Source organism: Stegostoma tigrinum, chromosome 6, assembly GCF_030684315.1.
Source record: "Stegostoma tigrinum isolate sSteTig4 chromosome 6, sSteTig4.hap1, whole genome shotgun sequence".
Classification (NCBI taxonomy): domain Eukaryota; kingdom Metazoa; phylum Chordata; class Chondrichthyes; order Orectolobiformes; family Stegostomatidae; genus Stegostoma; species Stegostoma tigrinum.
Window position 1 is genome coordinate 97,528,010 of NC_081359.1, and position 12,342 is coordinate 97,540,351.

General features: G+C 45.2%; 1 protein-coding gene across 1 annotated transcript; it reads right to left on the reverse strand.

Moving 5' to 3' along the window:
• Positions 1 to 2,726: 2,726 nt before the first annotated feature.
• Positions 2,727 to 5,948, reverse strand: LOC125453300 (macrophage-expressed gene 1 protein-like). Its single transcript, XM_048532666.1, has one exon. It carries the CDS (start codon positions 5,736 to 5,738, stop codon positions 3,582 to 3,584), a length of 2,157 nt encoding a protein of 718 aa, XP_048388623.1. The 5' UTR covers positions 5,739 to 5,948; the 3' UTR covers positions 2,727 to 3,581.
• Between the last annotated feature and the right edge of the window lie 6,394 nt (positions 5,949 to 12,342).

Consider the following 12,342-nt stretch of genomic DNA (forward strand, 5'->3'; position numbering starts at 1 on the left):
AGTGCACTCATTGGGCTGAATGGTCTCTTTCTGCACTGCAGGGATTCCATGATTTTGTGACTAATAAAGTTTATTAAAGTATGGATCAGGTTAAAGTGGCTGAGTGGCCTAATCCTGCTCCTTGTTCATGCATTTGTATACAGCAGAGATTGATGTTTTAAATTGGAGTCAAAAAGGATTTAATAAGATGAGGACGAGGGGGGAGGGGGAGGAGAAACTGCACAAGGAGAAAGGTATGATTTGAACCTTCTGATCTGAATTAGAAACTTTATTTCTGATGCGGAGTCCATCACAGCAGAAGCCAATTAGCAAACACGAAGGCAGCATTGATGTAGATCATTGCTGAAACTATACCCCATGTTACTGCAATAGCTGCTGTATTCCAGGAAATAAGATGTTTAAAGATTTCAAAGCCACTTAGCCAGCTACGATATAATGTAAGTGGATGAAGGAGCAGAGTAGCAACTGGGTAATGTACAGTACCACACAGGTGAAGGCAAAGGGTGGGGCAGGTGGTGATGACGCAGGTTTTAATTGTCTGCTCAGTAAGCCATCCTGTAGACCTAACCTCTACTTTTCCTGCCGGGCTTAAAGATGTTAAGTGCTAACTGTTACCTGATGGACTTGTGCCAAATATGAGGCAGAGATGGTACATCACTTCCACAGCAAAGTGGCCACACAGATTCTTAATAACATAGCAGGTAGTACCTTAGCTTGTTGTAACCCTGCAAACATGGTCCAGTTTCCACGTGCAGACAGAGTAGAAGATGGCTCATGTGGTCGCCATGGCACAGGAGTGAGAAACGCACTGAACTTGTGCTATATACAGCCGCACTGAGAATACCTTACAGCCAATGATCAAAAGCATGACCAATGTCATCTGGAAGGACAAGGGCAACAGGTACATAGACACGCCACCACCTGTCATGAATCCATGCCGACTCTCCCTGATTAACTGAAAATCTTTGATTTCAGTTACCCCATCCTTGATTACACACTCCAATGATTTCCCCACCACAAATGTTAGGCTCACTGGTCTGTAATTCCCTTGTTTTCTTCTTTTGCCCTTCTTTAAAAATGTAGTGATGTGTAATGAATCATGTAAAATTCTGTTCTTTTTTGTTTGTTCATGGGATGGAGGTGTCACTGGCTAGGCCAGCATTTATTTTCAGCCTTTACAGCTCATGGGGCTCAGAGTTGAGACTCTACCACATTCTGTCGGTCTAGAGTCATATGTAGACCAGACTAGGTAAGGATAGCAAGTTTTCTTTCCGAAAGTAAACCAGATGGATTTTTATAACATGTGTCAGTGGTTACATGGTCACAACCCAATTCCAGCTGCCATCGTGAGATTCTAATCCATGCCCCCCAGAACTTTAGCCAGAACTTTACCAATCCAGTAACAGACAGTTGGAAAATATACCCTGGAACAGTTAAATGGATCTTCAGTCCAATGAGAGGTTAAAAATGCACTATTTGTGTAAATATGTACCTAATAAATATTTGGAGATAGTAAACAATTATTCATAACATTCAGAGGGTTGGCAATAATGGAAATAACATGTAACAAAAAGAAAGATATTCTACAAGTCAGTCCTTGTAGACAAGTCACAAATAAATTATTGTAATATGGGTATTGTTTAGCCAACCACAGCTGCCTATGGAATGGCAATGGTGCCCGGCTTCCTTTTTAAATTGTTAGAGCCCTTGTGGTAAAAGTACTCCCACAGATTTTAACCCAATTACAAGAAGGAACAGGGCAATATACATTCAGTCAGTGTACGGTGGACATGATCATGTACCTTTGTACCAGCTATCCATGTGGTCAGAGGCAGTGAAGGTTTCAGATGTAAGTAGTGCTGCAGTGAATGCTGAAGATCATGTTCATTACAACTGCAAATATGTTGGTCCTGAAGTGAGTTGGTGTTTAAGGTGTATCAAAATCAATTTTTTAAATCCAAGAATCACTGATAAACAAAGCTGGTGTGATGGAATAAATTTAAGGCAGAATAAAAATAAATCAGGAAGACACTGCAGGCCAGTCAGTATCTGTTGAGAAACAATTCTTTCTGACTATCACATTTCCACATTGGCTGTTTTTGCTCTTGTTCCTCTATGAGGTCTGTGTTCCTTTTTCTGTGTTCACCCATAAGACTGTAAGATTTAGGAGCAGAATTAGGCCATTCAACCCATCATGTCTGCTCTGTAATTTGATCAAAGCTAATATAACCCAGATGTTGACAACCACTAAACTCTGAAATTCTTTGCCTAAATGTCCGCCTCTCTGACTTTCTCACCGCAATTAAGTCACTCCATTAATCTACCCGTAGCATGAGGGTCAGTGAGCTCAGTTGGCTGGATGATTTGTTTGCAAAGCAGAGTAATAACAACAGTGTGAGTTAAATACCAACACTGTCCGACGTTACCATGAAGGACTCTCTTTCCCACCCTCTCCCCTCACCTGAGGCAGGGTGACCCTGTGAATCACCAGTGCTCTCCCTCTCTCTTTAATGACAGGGCAGCCCTACAGTCTGGTTAAACTATGGCAACTTTACCTTTACCTTAAAATCTACCAGTTTAAAGGAGATAAGTCAGTCTTTGAAGATTTCCAAAAACAGCTCAGCATAAAATTTTGCTGATCAGTAACATTGAAGTGCCTCGAGATGTTTCACTAAGGTGTGATATGAATTAAAATTATTATTGAGACTTTTCAAAAAGCAAGAGAGTAGATTCAGATCATTTTTATTTAGCAAATGCACATCTATTCCATTTCAAAGTTCATTTTTTTGTCTCATGAGATTTTATTAGCAGTTTCCATAGTTGATTTCAGTTTGAGTCTGTCACACCCAATATTTACTGTGATCAATAAAGATTACATTTAGCTTCCTCAGTCATCCTATTCACAAGCCCAGTTGATAGAATACTCACAATATCAAATTTGGGTGTTTTGTATAAATCCACACCATACATTGATCAATGCTATGTAACAAAATTATAATGCTGAGAATTTTAAAAAACTTATGGAATTCAAGAAAGATCAAATCACAGAATGTTTTCGGACAAACACTATTTCACACTATCACAAGGTCTAATCCCAATTTCCTCCTCATTTTCAAACCCTCGAATATCCTAGTCAGTCCATACCCGCTCCATTATATTCATTCCTTATACTTCTTATTTGCCAACCCAGTTTAATCCACACATCTGGTGACTGTCCCGCCCACTTCAATATCACATTTGCCTATTCCATCTCTCCTGCTCACTTCCCAGTTCCATCAATACACCATCTTCTCTCCTTCTCTTTCAACCAACCCACTGACTGATTTGCTTTCACCATACTAACAAATGACTGAAAATAAGAATGTCTGCACCCTAGTCCTTCTTCCAATTTAATGAGTCGTACCGAAGTATGCTATTAAGCAAAATATAATGCTGAGAATCCAAAAATCACTGAGAAACAAAGCAGGTGCAATGGAATCAATGAGGAAGACACTGCAGGCCAGTCCAATTTAATGAGCTGCACCAAAGTACTCAGCCTCAATTTCACCCCCTCCCCCAACCCAATGGTGTATGTTTTCTGATCAGACACCACTGTTTTGGCCTTGAGAATATGAGTCCGATGGGTCTTGATGTTCTTCAGTCTCAGCGGTGGAAATCACTGAGGATCTCTCCAATGTTTGGTAACCACGGTTTCTCCATCGCTTCGTACCATAGTAAGCAAATGCAATCAGAGCCACCAGGGCCAGGGTAACAGTAACAGAAATGGCGGCTGTGGTGCCTCCGGAAGGGGTCTTGTTAAACAACTCGTGAACTTCGGATCCCTGGGCCGTTCTCCACAGTTTGGTCTGAGTGTCCTTCAGCCAAGGCTCTTGATATTGAGCGAGAACAACCACAGTGTTAGTGGCACTGGCAGTCAGAAGAGGGAGCTGTGAGAATGGGGGAAGATTGATGCGGGGCAAATTGAGCCCATCAAAGGCGCCGGATTTTACACAGTAGAGTATTTGACACCCATCACTGATGATGGCTCGGTGTTGACTGTAACCCTTCGGGCATTTCTTGGGGTAAGCACTCGGCTCTGTCTTCATGGCAGTCTCCAGTCCTGCTTTGGAATGCTGGGCCAATGGGTTGCCAACGTCGCAGGTGAAGAACCCGCCAAAGGATACAGAGTAGCGGAGTCCCATCTCGTAGTCATCGCTCACGCAGATCTTCAGGTCTTGGAAGAGGTTCAATGGGTAGAAGGATGGCGGGCACGAGCGGGTCTGGGTCAGCGGGTTCCCAGCATCTGCACTGTAGAGACCACCAAAGAGGTAGCCCGAGGACTGGGTCACCGGGCCCATGGCTGCACACCAGTATGCCTTAAACTGGGCTCGGCGCACATAGTAAGCATCTCCGCACACGTCCTTGCAGCAGCTAAAGAAGATCCAACATGAATGGCAGTGCCGCTGACACTCATACTGACTGTAGGCTTCCTCCTCTACCCCTGTGTGCAGCTGAATAGCTGTGTACTCAGAGGGGCAGCTGAATGACCCTGTCAGTGGGTTCTTCTGCTCCAGTGCCTTGCACAAGGGCCTGGCATCTGCACCTGAAAGCCTGGTACATTCCTGGTAGATGCCCCCAAAGGTGAAATTTGTGCCCATCTCCTCGCAAGACCCATCATCAACGTTAGCCCTAAAGTTGAAGTTGGGGGAGTGGAGATCCAAACAGCCGGGATGGGTGTTGACACTGTAGTAGAGGGAAATGGCTTCATCAACAGCCTCAGCTAGCTTCCTGACTGTGGGTTCCGGGAGCTCTGGAATAGTTTGTGGGTTAACAAAGAAACTCAACGGTTGTCCTGACCTGTCAATGGCCACCAGCTGGTTGGCGATCGCCTGCTGCCACTTCTGCAATGTCATCCCTGGATAAAAGGGAATCCCGCCATTGCTCTCGATCATGGAGTGGGATCTGTTGCCCAAATACTGCCTGGTGAATTCGTCCATGGTTTCGAATTTGCTATCAATGCCGACATTCACAGCATGGAAGAAGGTGGCACCAGCAGAGGCAGTGATGGTGGACTTCTGGCTCCATCTGTCAGACACAAAGCTCGATCTCACTTGGTCCTCTTGCACCAGATTGGCACCAGCATGGACACCAGTCAACACATGGGTGCCATAGTTAAGAAGAAGCAGCTGGGTGTAGTAGGACGCAGCTCTGGTCTGGTTGTTCTCCATGTAGTTGCCTATCTGAATCAATTGATCCTTAAAGCCCTGGTCCAGTTGGAAATTAGGATAGGTTTTGATCTGATAGATGAGGTTCCTCACCTGGGTTCTGGTGGTCATGCTGCTGTCCCGCACCTGGTGAGTTTTGACCCTCTCGCTGTCCATGGAGAACTTGCCGTTCAGGAAGGACAGGAAGGACACCTCGGCGTTGACCGAAGCGCTGGTGGAGCTTTTGTAACTGCGCCAGTTCTCAATCAGATCGGACACCGTCTCGATACTGGTCCGCTTCAGCGGCACCACGTACACCTGGTCTGGGAGGAAATAGGCTCCGTCCTCGGTGGTCTTACATTGCGAGTAGCTCGTGTTCATCACTCTGCCCCGGTCCAAGTTCCTCAGGTTGTCCCAGCCTCCCCCAGGCAGCACTTCCAGGGCTGTCAAGCTTTGGCTCGCCCTACATTCCTTCAGACCGTCTGCACTGGACACTTTCTGCGCTGTCCCCACAGCCAAAAGGTACCCGATCCCCAGAGCCAAGAGCGGACCCATCCCGACAGAGCAGTGTCTCTCTCCTCCTCGCAGGTCCTTCTCCGAGCTGAGTTTCTTGGCCAGTGAGCTCCCGTGATGGATTTCTGTTTCATTTCATGCCAGAATATGCTGTTTCCTCATTCTTTCTGGCGTAATGCTGGGTCACGAAGTGGAAGTCCCTGCGAAGGAAGCCCAGAACCAGCCCACATCACAAAGTAAACTGACGGGCCAGCGCTTTCAACTGCGTCCTCTTCAAGAGGGAACTTACTGGCGTTGCATTGTTAACTCCTTCGGATGGAAGGCGACTATGCCCCTGTAATGTCCGCAGAGGAAGTGGAGCGGGGCTATTCAGCGCCTCCGGTCTGTTATATGAGAAGAAAAGGCCACACAACACCTCAATCATATTCCATGGAAAAATGTAGGGTATTCAATCCCAGCACCTACAACACATAAAGAGGAGACCATTGAACCCCTGGACCCAGTTGATGAAGGGTCTAGGCCCGAAACGTCAGCTTTTGTGCTCCTGAGATGCTGCTTGGCCTGCTGTGTTCATCCAGCTTCACGCTTTATTATCTTGGAATTCTCCAGCATCTGTAGTTCCCATCATGCTGTATAGGAAGGCACCTGCTGCCTCACAGTGCTGGGGACCCGGGTTCGATCCCACCCCCTTGTTCTGTGTGGAGTTTTGCATGTTCTCCCTGCCTCTGCGTGGGTTTCCACCTCGTGCCCCGGTTTGCTCCCACAGTCCAAAGATGCGCAGGGAAGGTGGATTAGCCATGGGAAATGTGCGGACAAGCTGGGTGGGTGGAAGGAGCTCAGTCAGATTTGGGAATTGTGGAGGCCATTCAGCCTCTCTATCAACAGCTGAGTGTCTTCAACTTTCTGCAGAGAGAATTCACAAACCTTGGGGGAAAAAAAAACATTCCTCCTCATCCCACTGTAAAATGGCTGACCCTTTATCCTGAGATTGCACTCACTTAGTTAAGACTCTCCAGTGAGGGGAGGTAAAAAGCCACTAAGCATCCACCCTGTCAAACCATTGAAGAATCTTAAATCCTTCAAGTGGATCATATTTCATTCTTCTGAAGTACAGATTTATACCTGCTCAGGTGTCTACATAGTACAACACTCATATCCCAAAAAGCAACCCACTGAACCTTTGTAGTTGGGTATATATTCCGATGATACAATGAGTAAATCCAACACAACGCTTCAAATGTGATCTCACCAAAGTCCTGTGAAAAAGTGGTAAGGCTTCAGTACTCGTGTATTCACCACCTTCTCAAGGACATCGAAGAATAAGTGCTGGCCAGACACATCCCATGAATTCATAAGAATCCCTACAGTGTGAAATCAGGCCATTTGGCCCATTAAGTCCATGCCAACCATTCCATCCAGCCCCCAACCCTGTATTAAAGGAAAGCCACTCAAGCCCCTATGAGCTGCCACTGAATTTAAAATGTAATTGGAAGGTGGAAGAGTATGGAAAATATTCAGCCTGGAGTCCGGTTCCTAGTGGTGTGCCTCATGGATCTGTTTTGGGACCACTGCCCTTTGTCATTTTTATAAATGACTTGGACGCAGGCATAGGTGGATGGGTTAGTAAGTTTGCAAATGACACTAAAGTCATTGCTGTGGTGGACAGTGTGGAAGAATGTTGTAGGTTGCAGGGAGACTTGGATAAACTGCAGAATTGGGCTGACAGGTGGCAAATGGAGTTCAATGCAGATAAATGTGATGTGATTCACTTTGGGAAGAATAATAGGAAGGCAGAATACTGGGTCAATGGAAAGATTCTTGGTAGTGTGGATGTGCAAAGGGATCTTGGTGTCCATGTACATAGACCCCTGAAAGTTGGCACCCAGGTCGATAGTGCTGTTAAGAAGGCTTACAGTGTGTTAGGTTTTATAGATAGAGGGATTGAATTCCGGAGCCATGATGTCATGCTGCAACTGTACAAAACGCTAGTGTGGCCTCATTTGGAATATTGCGTGCAGTTCTGGTCGCCCCATTACAGGAAGGATGTGGAAGCATTGGAAAAGGTGCAGAGTAGATTTACCAGGATGTTGCCTGGTCTGGAGCGAAGGCCTTATGCAGAGAGGCTGAGGGACTTGAGTCTGCTCTCATTGGAGAAAAGAAGGCTAAGAGAAGATTTAATAGAGACATGCAAGATGATCAGAGGATTAGATAGGGTGGACAGTGAGAGTCTTTTTCCTAGGATGATGACATTGGCTTGTACGAGGGGACATAGCTGCAAATTGAGGGGTGATAGATTTAAGACAGATGTCAGAGGCAGGATCTTTAGTCAGAGAGTGGTAAGGGCATGGAATGCCCTGCCTGCCAATGTAGTTAACTCAGCCACATTAAGGGCATTTAAACACTCCTTGGATAAGCACATGGACGATGATGGGATAGTGTAGGGGGAGGGGCTTAGATTAGTTCACAGGTCGGTGCAACATCGAGGGCCGAAAGGCCTGTTCTGTGCTGTATTGTTCTATGTATGTTCTATGCTGCAGGCATCAGATGCAATCCTGTCAATTTCTCACCAGGCAACAGGGCAGTAGGAAGGATGTGGGGGTGGGGTTGGGGAGGGTGGAGTGGAATTGGGTTGATGAAAATTAGTTTAATTGAATTCCAAAAGAGCTTGAGATCTCACCCTGAACAAGTGTCTCTGCTCCTGCTTCAAAGACAGGCATTTACTTTGGTCAGCTGATTTACAGAAGTAGGACAAAAAAAAAATTATTTTCAGACCAGCATTGAAGAAGTGAAACTGGGTACATCATGAGACATGAATCAGTTACATGCTACTGAGATCATCAATAACACAGACAAATTAAAGGAAGACAGAGGGGTAGGGATTCATTCAGGACTAGGGAGGAAATTCAGGAGCCCATGCTTAAGGTAGCTGAAGAAATGATTCCCAGTGGGTACACTAAAGAAAATCCAGGGCCTCTTAGTGATCAGAATTGCTGAAGCGCAGGGATTTTTGAGGATTTTAGGCCTAGATACGTTAAACAAACAGGTTCGGGTGAGATCTTTGAGGGATTTGAAAAAAAAGTGTGAGAATATTGAAATACAGTTGTCACTGGACTGGGATCCAAAGGTGGCCAATTAGCACAGAGTGATGGCTGAACAAGATGTCATGTAAGTTAGGGTATGGGCAGGAGAGGTTTGGATGAAATCAGCTTACCAGAGCTTCAAAAATCAAAGCCAGGCCAACAGTGAAAAGCATTGGGAAAGCTCTGTGATGATGCCTAAATTGGCCAACCAGTGACAGGAGTCTCAGAAAAATATAGTTGACAGATAGATGCTGTGCATTGGCATATCACAAAGGGTATCTTGCCATTGTTGCCAATGTATTACTCTAAGATAGCAGTTAAGCACCACAAACCTTTTTTTCAGTTATATTTTTGCCTCATTTTCTAAAAGAAACTGATAAAAGGTTTTATTTCATACAAGACCCAGAATCTTACATTGCTGCCTAACTTAACTACACAGTGTATAAAGGATCCTAATACTAGACTTTTCACCCTGCTATTAGAATCTAGCAAACATCAGTCAAGCATGGGTAGTTTTGTTTGCACCATGGAGCTGCAAGCAGGAAATCTCGTGATTCTTCAATGAAAAAAGTTTGATTGAAAGTCCCACAGCTCAAATAAATGTGCCTGCCATCTTCCTCACCAGGGATTGGTGATTTGCCAATGAGCGTCTGTTTACTAGTGATGACCTACGAAGGTATAACAGCATTGGACATAGATTGCAGACCCCAACCTATCTTCTACAAAATCCCCTCTCATCGGTCAAATAACCCCATCAACAACACCACATTCACACATTCAGTGTAAAATGTCTGCTTGGAAAGGAACAGGTTGAGCCTGTATCAGCAAGGGCTAAGCCAACAAGGGCTATGCGAACCGGCAGAGCTCGCAGAGAAGTGGAAGGGGATTTCACTATAAACAGTTAACTGAATTCCAGTGAAAGAGGTGAACTTGAGATGCCGGGAGTATCGGAGGCTGGAGGGTGACCTTATAGATGTTTATAAAATCATGAGGGGCATGGATAGAGTGAAAAGGCAAGGTTTTTCTTCCCAGGATAGGGGAGTCCAAAACTAGAGGGCATAGGTTTAAGGAGAGAGGGGAAAAGAATTAAAAGGCACCTTAGGGGCAAATTTTTCCACAGAGGGTTGCGTATGTATGGAATGAGCTGCTAAAGGAAGTGGTGGAGGCTGGTAAAATTACAATATTAAAAAGGCATCTGGATAGGTACAAGAAAGGACAGGTTTAGAGCGATATGGGCCAAATGCTGGCAAATGAGACCAGATTAATTTAGGAAATCTGGTCAACTTGGACTGAAGGATCTGTTTTCATGTTGTATAATTCTGTGACCCTATTAACAGTGCCTACAGGAGGGAAGTATCTCCAATATTGACAAGCTTGATTGTCTTGAAATTGAAAAGGGAAATCCAGCACTTCCAGATTTTGATCTGCATTTTTGTGGTTTCGTTCGTTAGTCCTGTTGTGATGTGTAAAATGATATCAAAACTAAACTAAAACCTGCTGATTTCCCAGCATAAAACACAGTTCCTTTTCACAGAATCATTGATTACAGGAGAGACCATTCAGCCCATGGAGTCTGCATCTGACAAAAACTAATATGAATCTGCACTCACCCCTCTTACCAGCACCTCACCCATAGCTTCAAATGTTATGACATTTCAAATGTTGATCTTTTTGGAGACTGTGAGGTTTCCTGCCTCAATAACCCTCCCATGCAGTGCTATTCAGAGAGTGTTTGATGAAAATGAATTATATTTTATATCAGAGAAATAGCAGTTCGGATATTGCAGAAGCACTACTTCAAGTGCAATCCTCAGTTAGCAGAGACTGTCAATTTGCTCTCATTACCCTGAGGTTTTCCTTCTCGCTGCTCCAGAGGCCATGAGAATGATTTTAGCAAATGCTGCAGCATCTCCACACAACTGCCTACAGTAAGTGACTGGACCCTTTTCCAAATCCCATAGTGCAACACCGTGAGACAGTCATTCCTTTGGGTTTGCCTACATACAGACAGTGGTAAAGCAGAGTGGGCATGGGGATGAGGTAGAGAGATGCGGACGCCACACTGAAAAGGCAAGGTGAAGGAGTGACGTAAGTCTTTGATACGGCTCACACGAAAGGATAAGCTAAAACAAAAACAGGGACATTTCAAAAATTGGGAGAAAACTGTCAAAACACCAGGACTGAAATCACTCCACAGGGACTGGTATCCCATCGCAAGTCGCCCTTTAGTTACATGAAGAGTCCTTGACACTGATTCAATTTCCTCAGAGCGAACAAAACCTCTGACACTCCTGTTTATACATCTGTCAGCCAGTCTCCCCGATTCACTAGATAAACAGCCCCAATCAGGGAATTCTTATGATAATGTCTACCTGGTGATAGGTGGACGCAGGTAGGGGGTTGTAGACATTGGTCAGTGGGAAGGGTGGAGCAGGTAGTTGAGAAGGAAGATGGACAGGTTGTGTCAGGTCAAGGAGGCAGGGATGAGAGGGAGGGTTGGACATGGGATCAGGCTGCGACTGGGGAGATTTTGAAGCTGGTGAGCTTGATGCAGCAGAGGAATTGGGAGTGAGGGATTTGCAAGAGGGTGGGTGAGGGGAGGTGTGGTTGAGATAGCTGTGGGAGTCAGTGAGTTTAACATGGATGTTGGTGCTAAGTCAGTTGCCGGAGATGGAGACAGAGAGGTCCAGGAAGGAGAGGGATTTGTCAGAGATGGTCCAGATATATTGGAGGTCAAGGTGAAATGTGTTGGCTAAGTGGAAGAACTGTTCAAGCTCCTCTTGGGAGCACGAGGCAGCACCGATACAGTCAGTCAATCTAGTGAAGGAAGAGGTAAGGGATGGTGCCAGTGTAGCTGCAGAAGAGGGACTGTTTCCCATATCCTAAGAGGCAGGCATATCTTGGACCCATGCACGTGCCCATAGCCACCCTCTTAATTTGTAGGAAGTCCCAATGTTTGACAAATGACTGCTGTGCGTGTCCAGCCACTTTGAAGTGGGAATCCACAATGATTAAGAACATTGAGACCATGAAAGGGCCTACATAGTCAACAGACTGTCTCACCGAGACCAGAAAGGTTTCAGTTCTAGTTGTGATGGCTCTTTTGTTTCCCCCATTATCACCAACTGTTTTAGTTTTGCCAGAACGGGATCTTTTCATGGCCACCATCAGATATTGTCAGCAAAGACTGTAAGTGTGCCTAGAAAGTTTAAAACCAGAATGGTCTCTTCCAGTAGAGGCACCACCTGTGGTATATCTGCCAGTGAGATGCGTCCACATTTGCCAAAACTCCCAGACAGTGTTCCGAGTTGTAATTTTACACACTTACAGTAAGAGCCCACTGCCGAATTTGACCAGAAGCTATGGAGGCATGGCCTTATCTTTAAGCGGTCTTAGCAGGGGCTGTCATACATTACTATTACAAATTTACATCCATAAAGGTATTGGTGGAGCTTTCTCACATCAATGATGACTGGGCTCATTTGTGGTCAGCATCAAGCAAAGTCTAGGAAGCAGACACTCTAGAGTGTTCCTTTCCATTGGGTCACCAGTGAACCCATACAGGA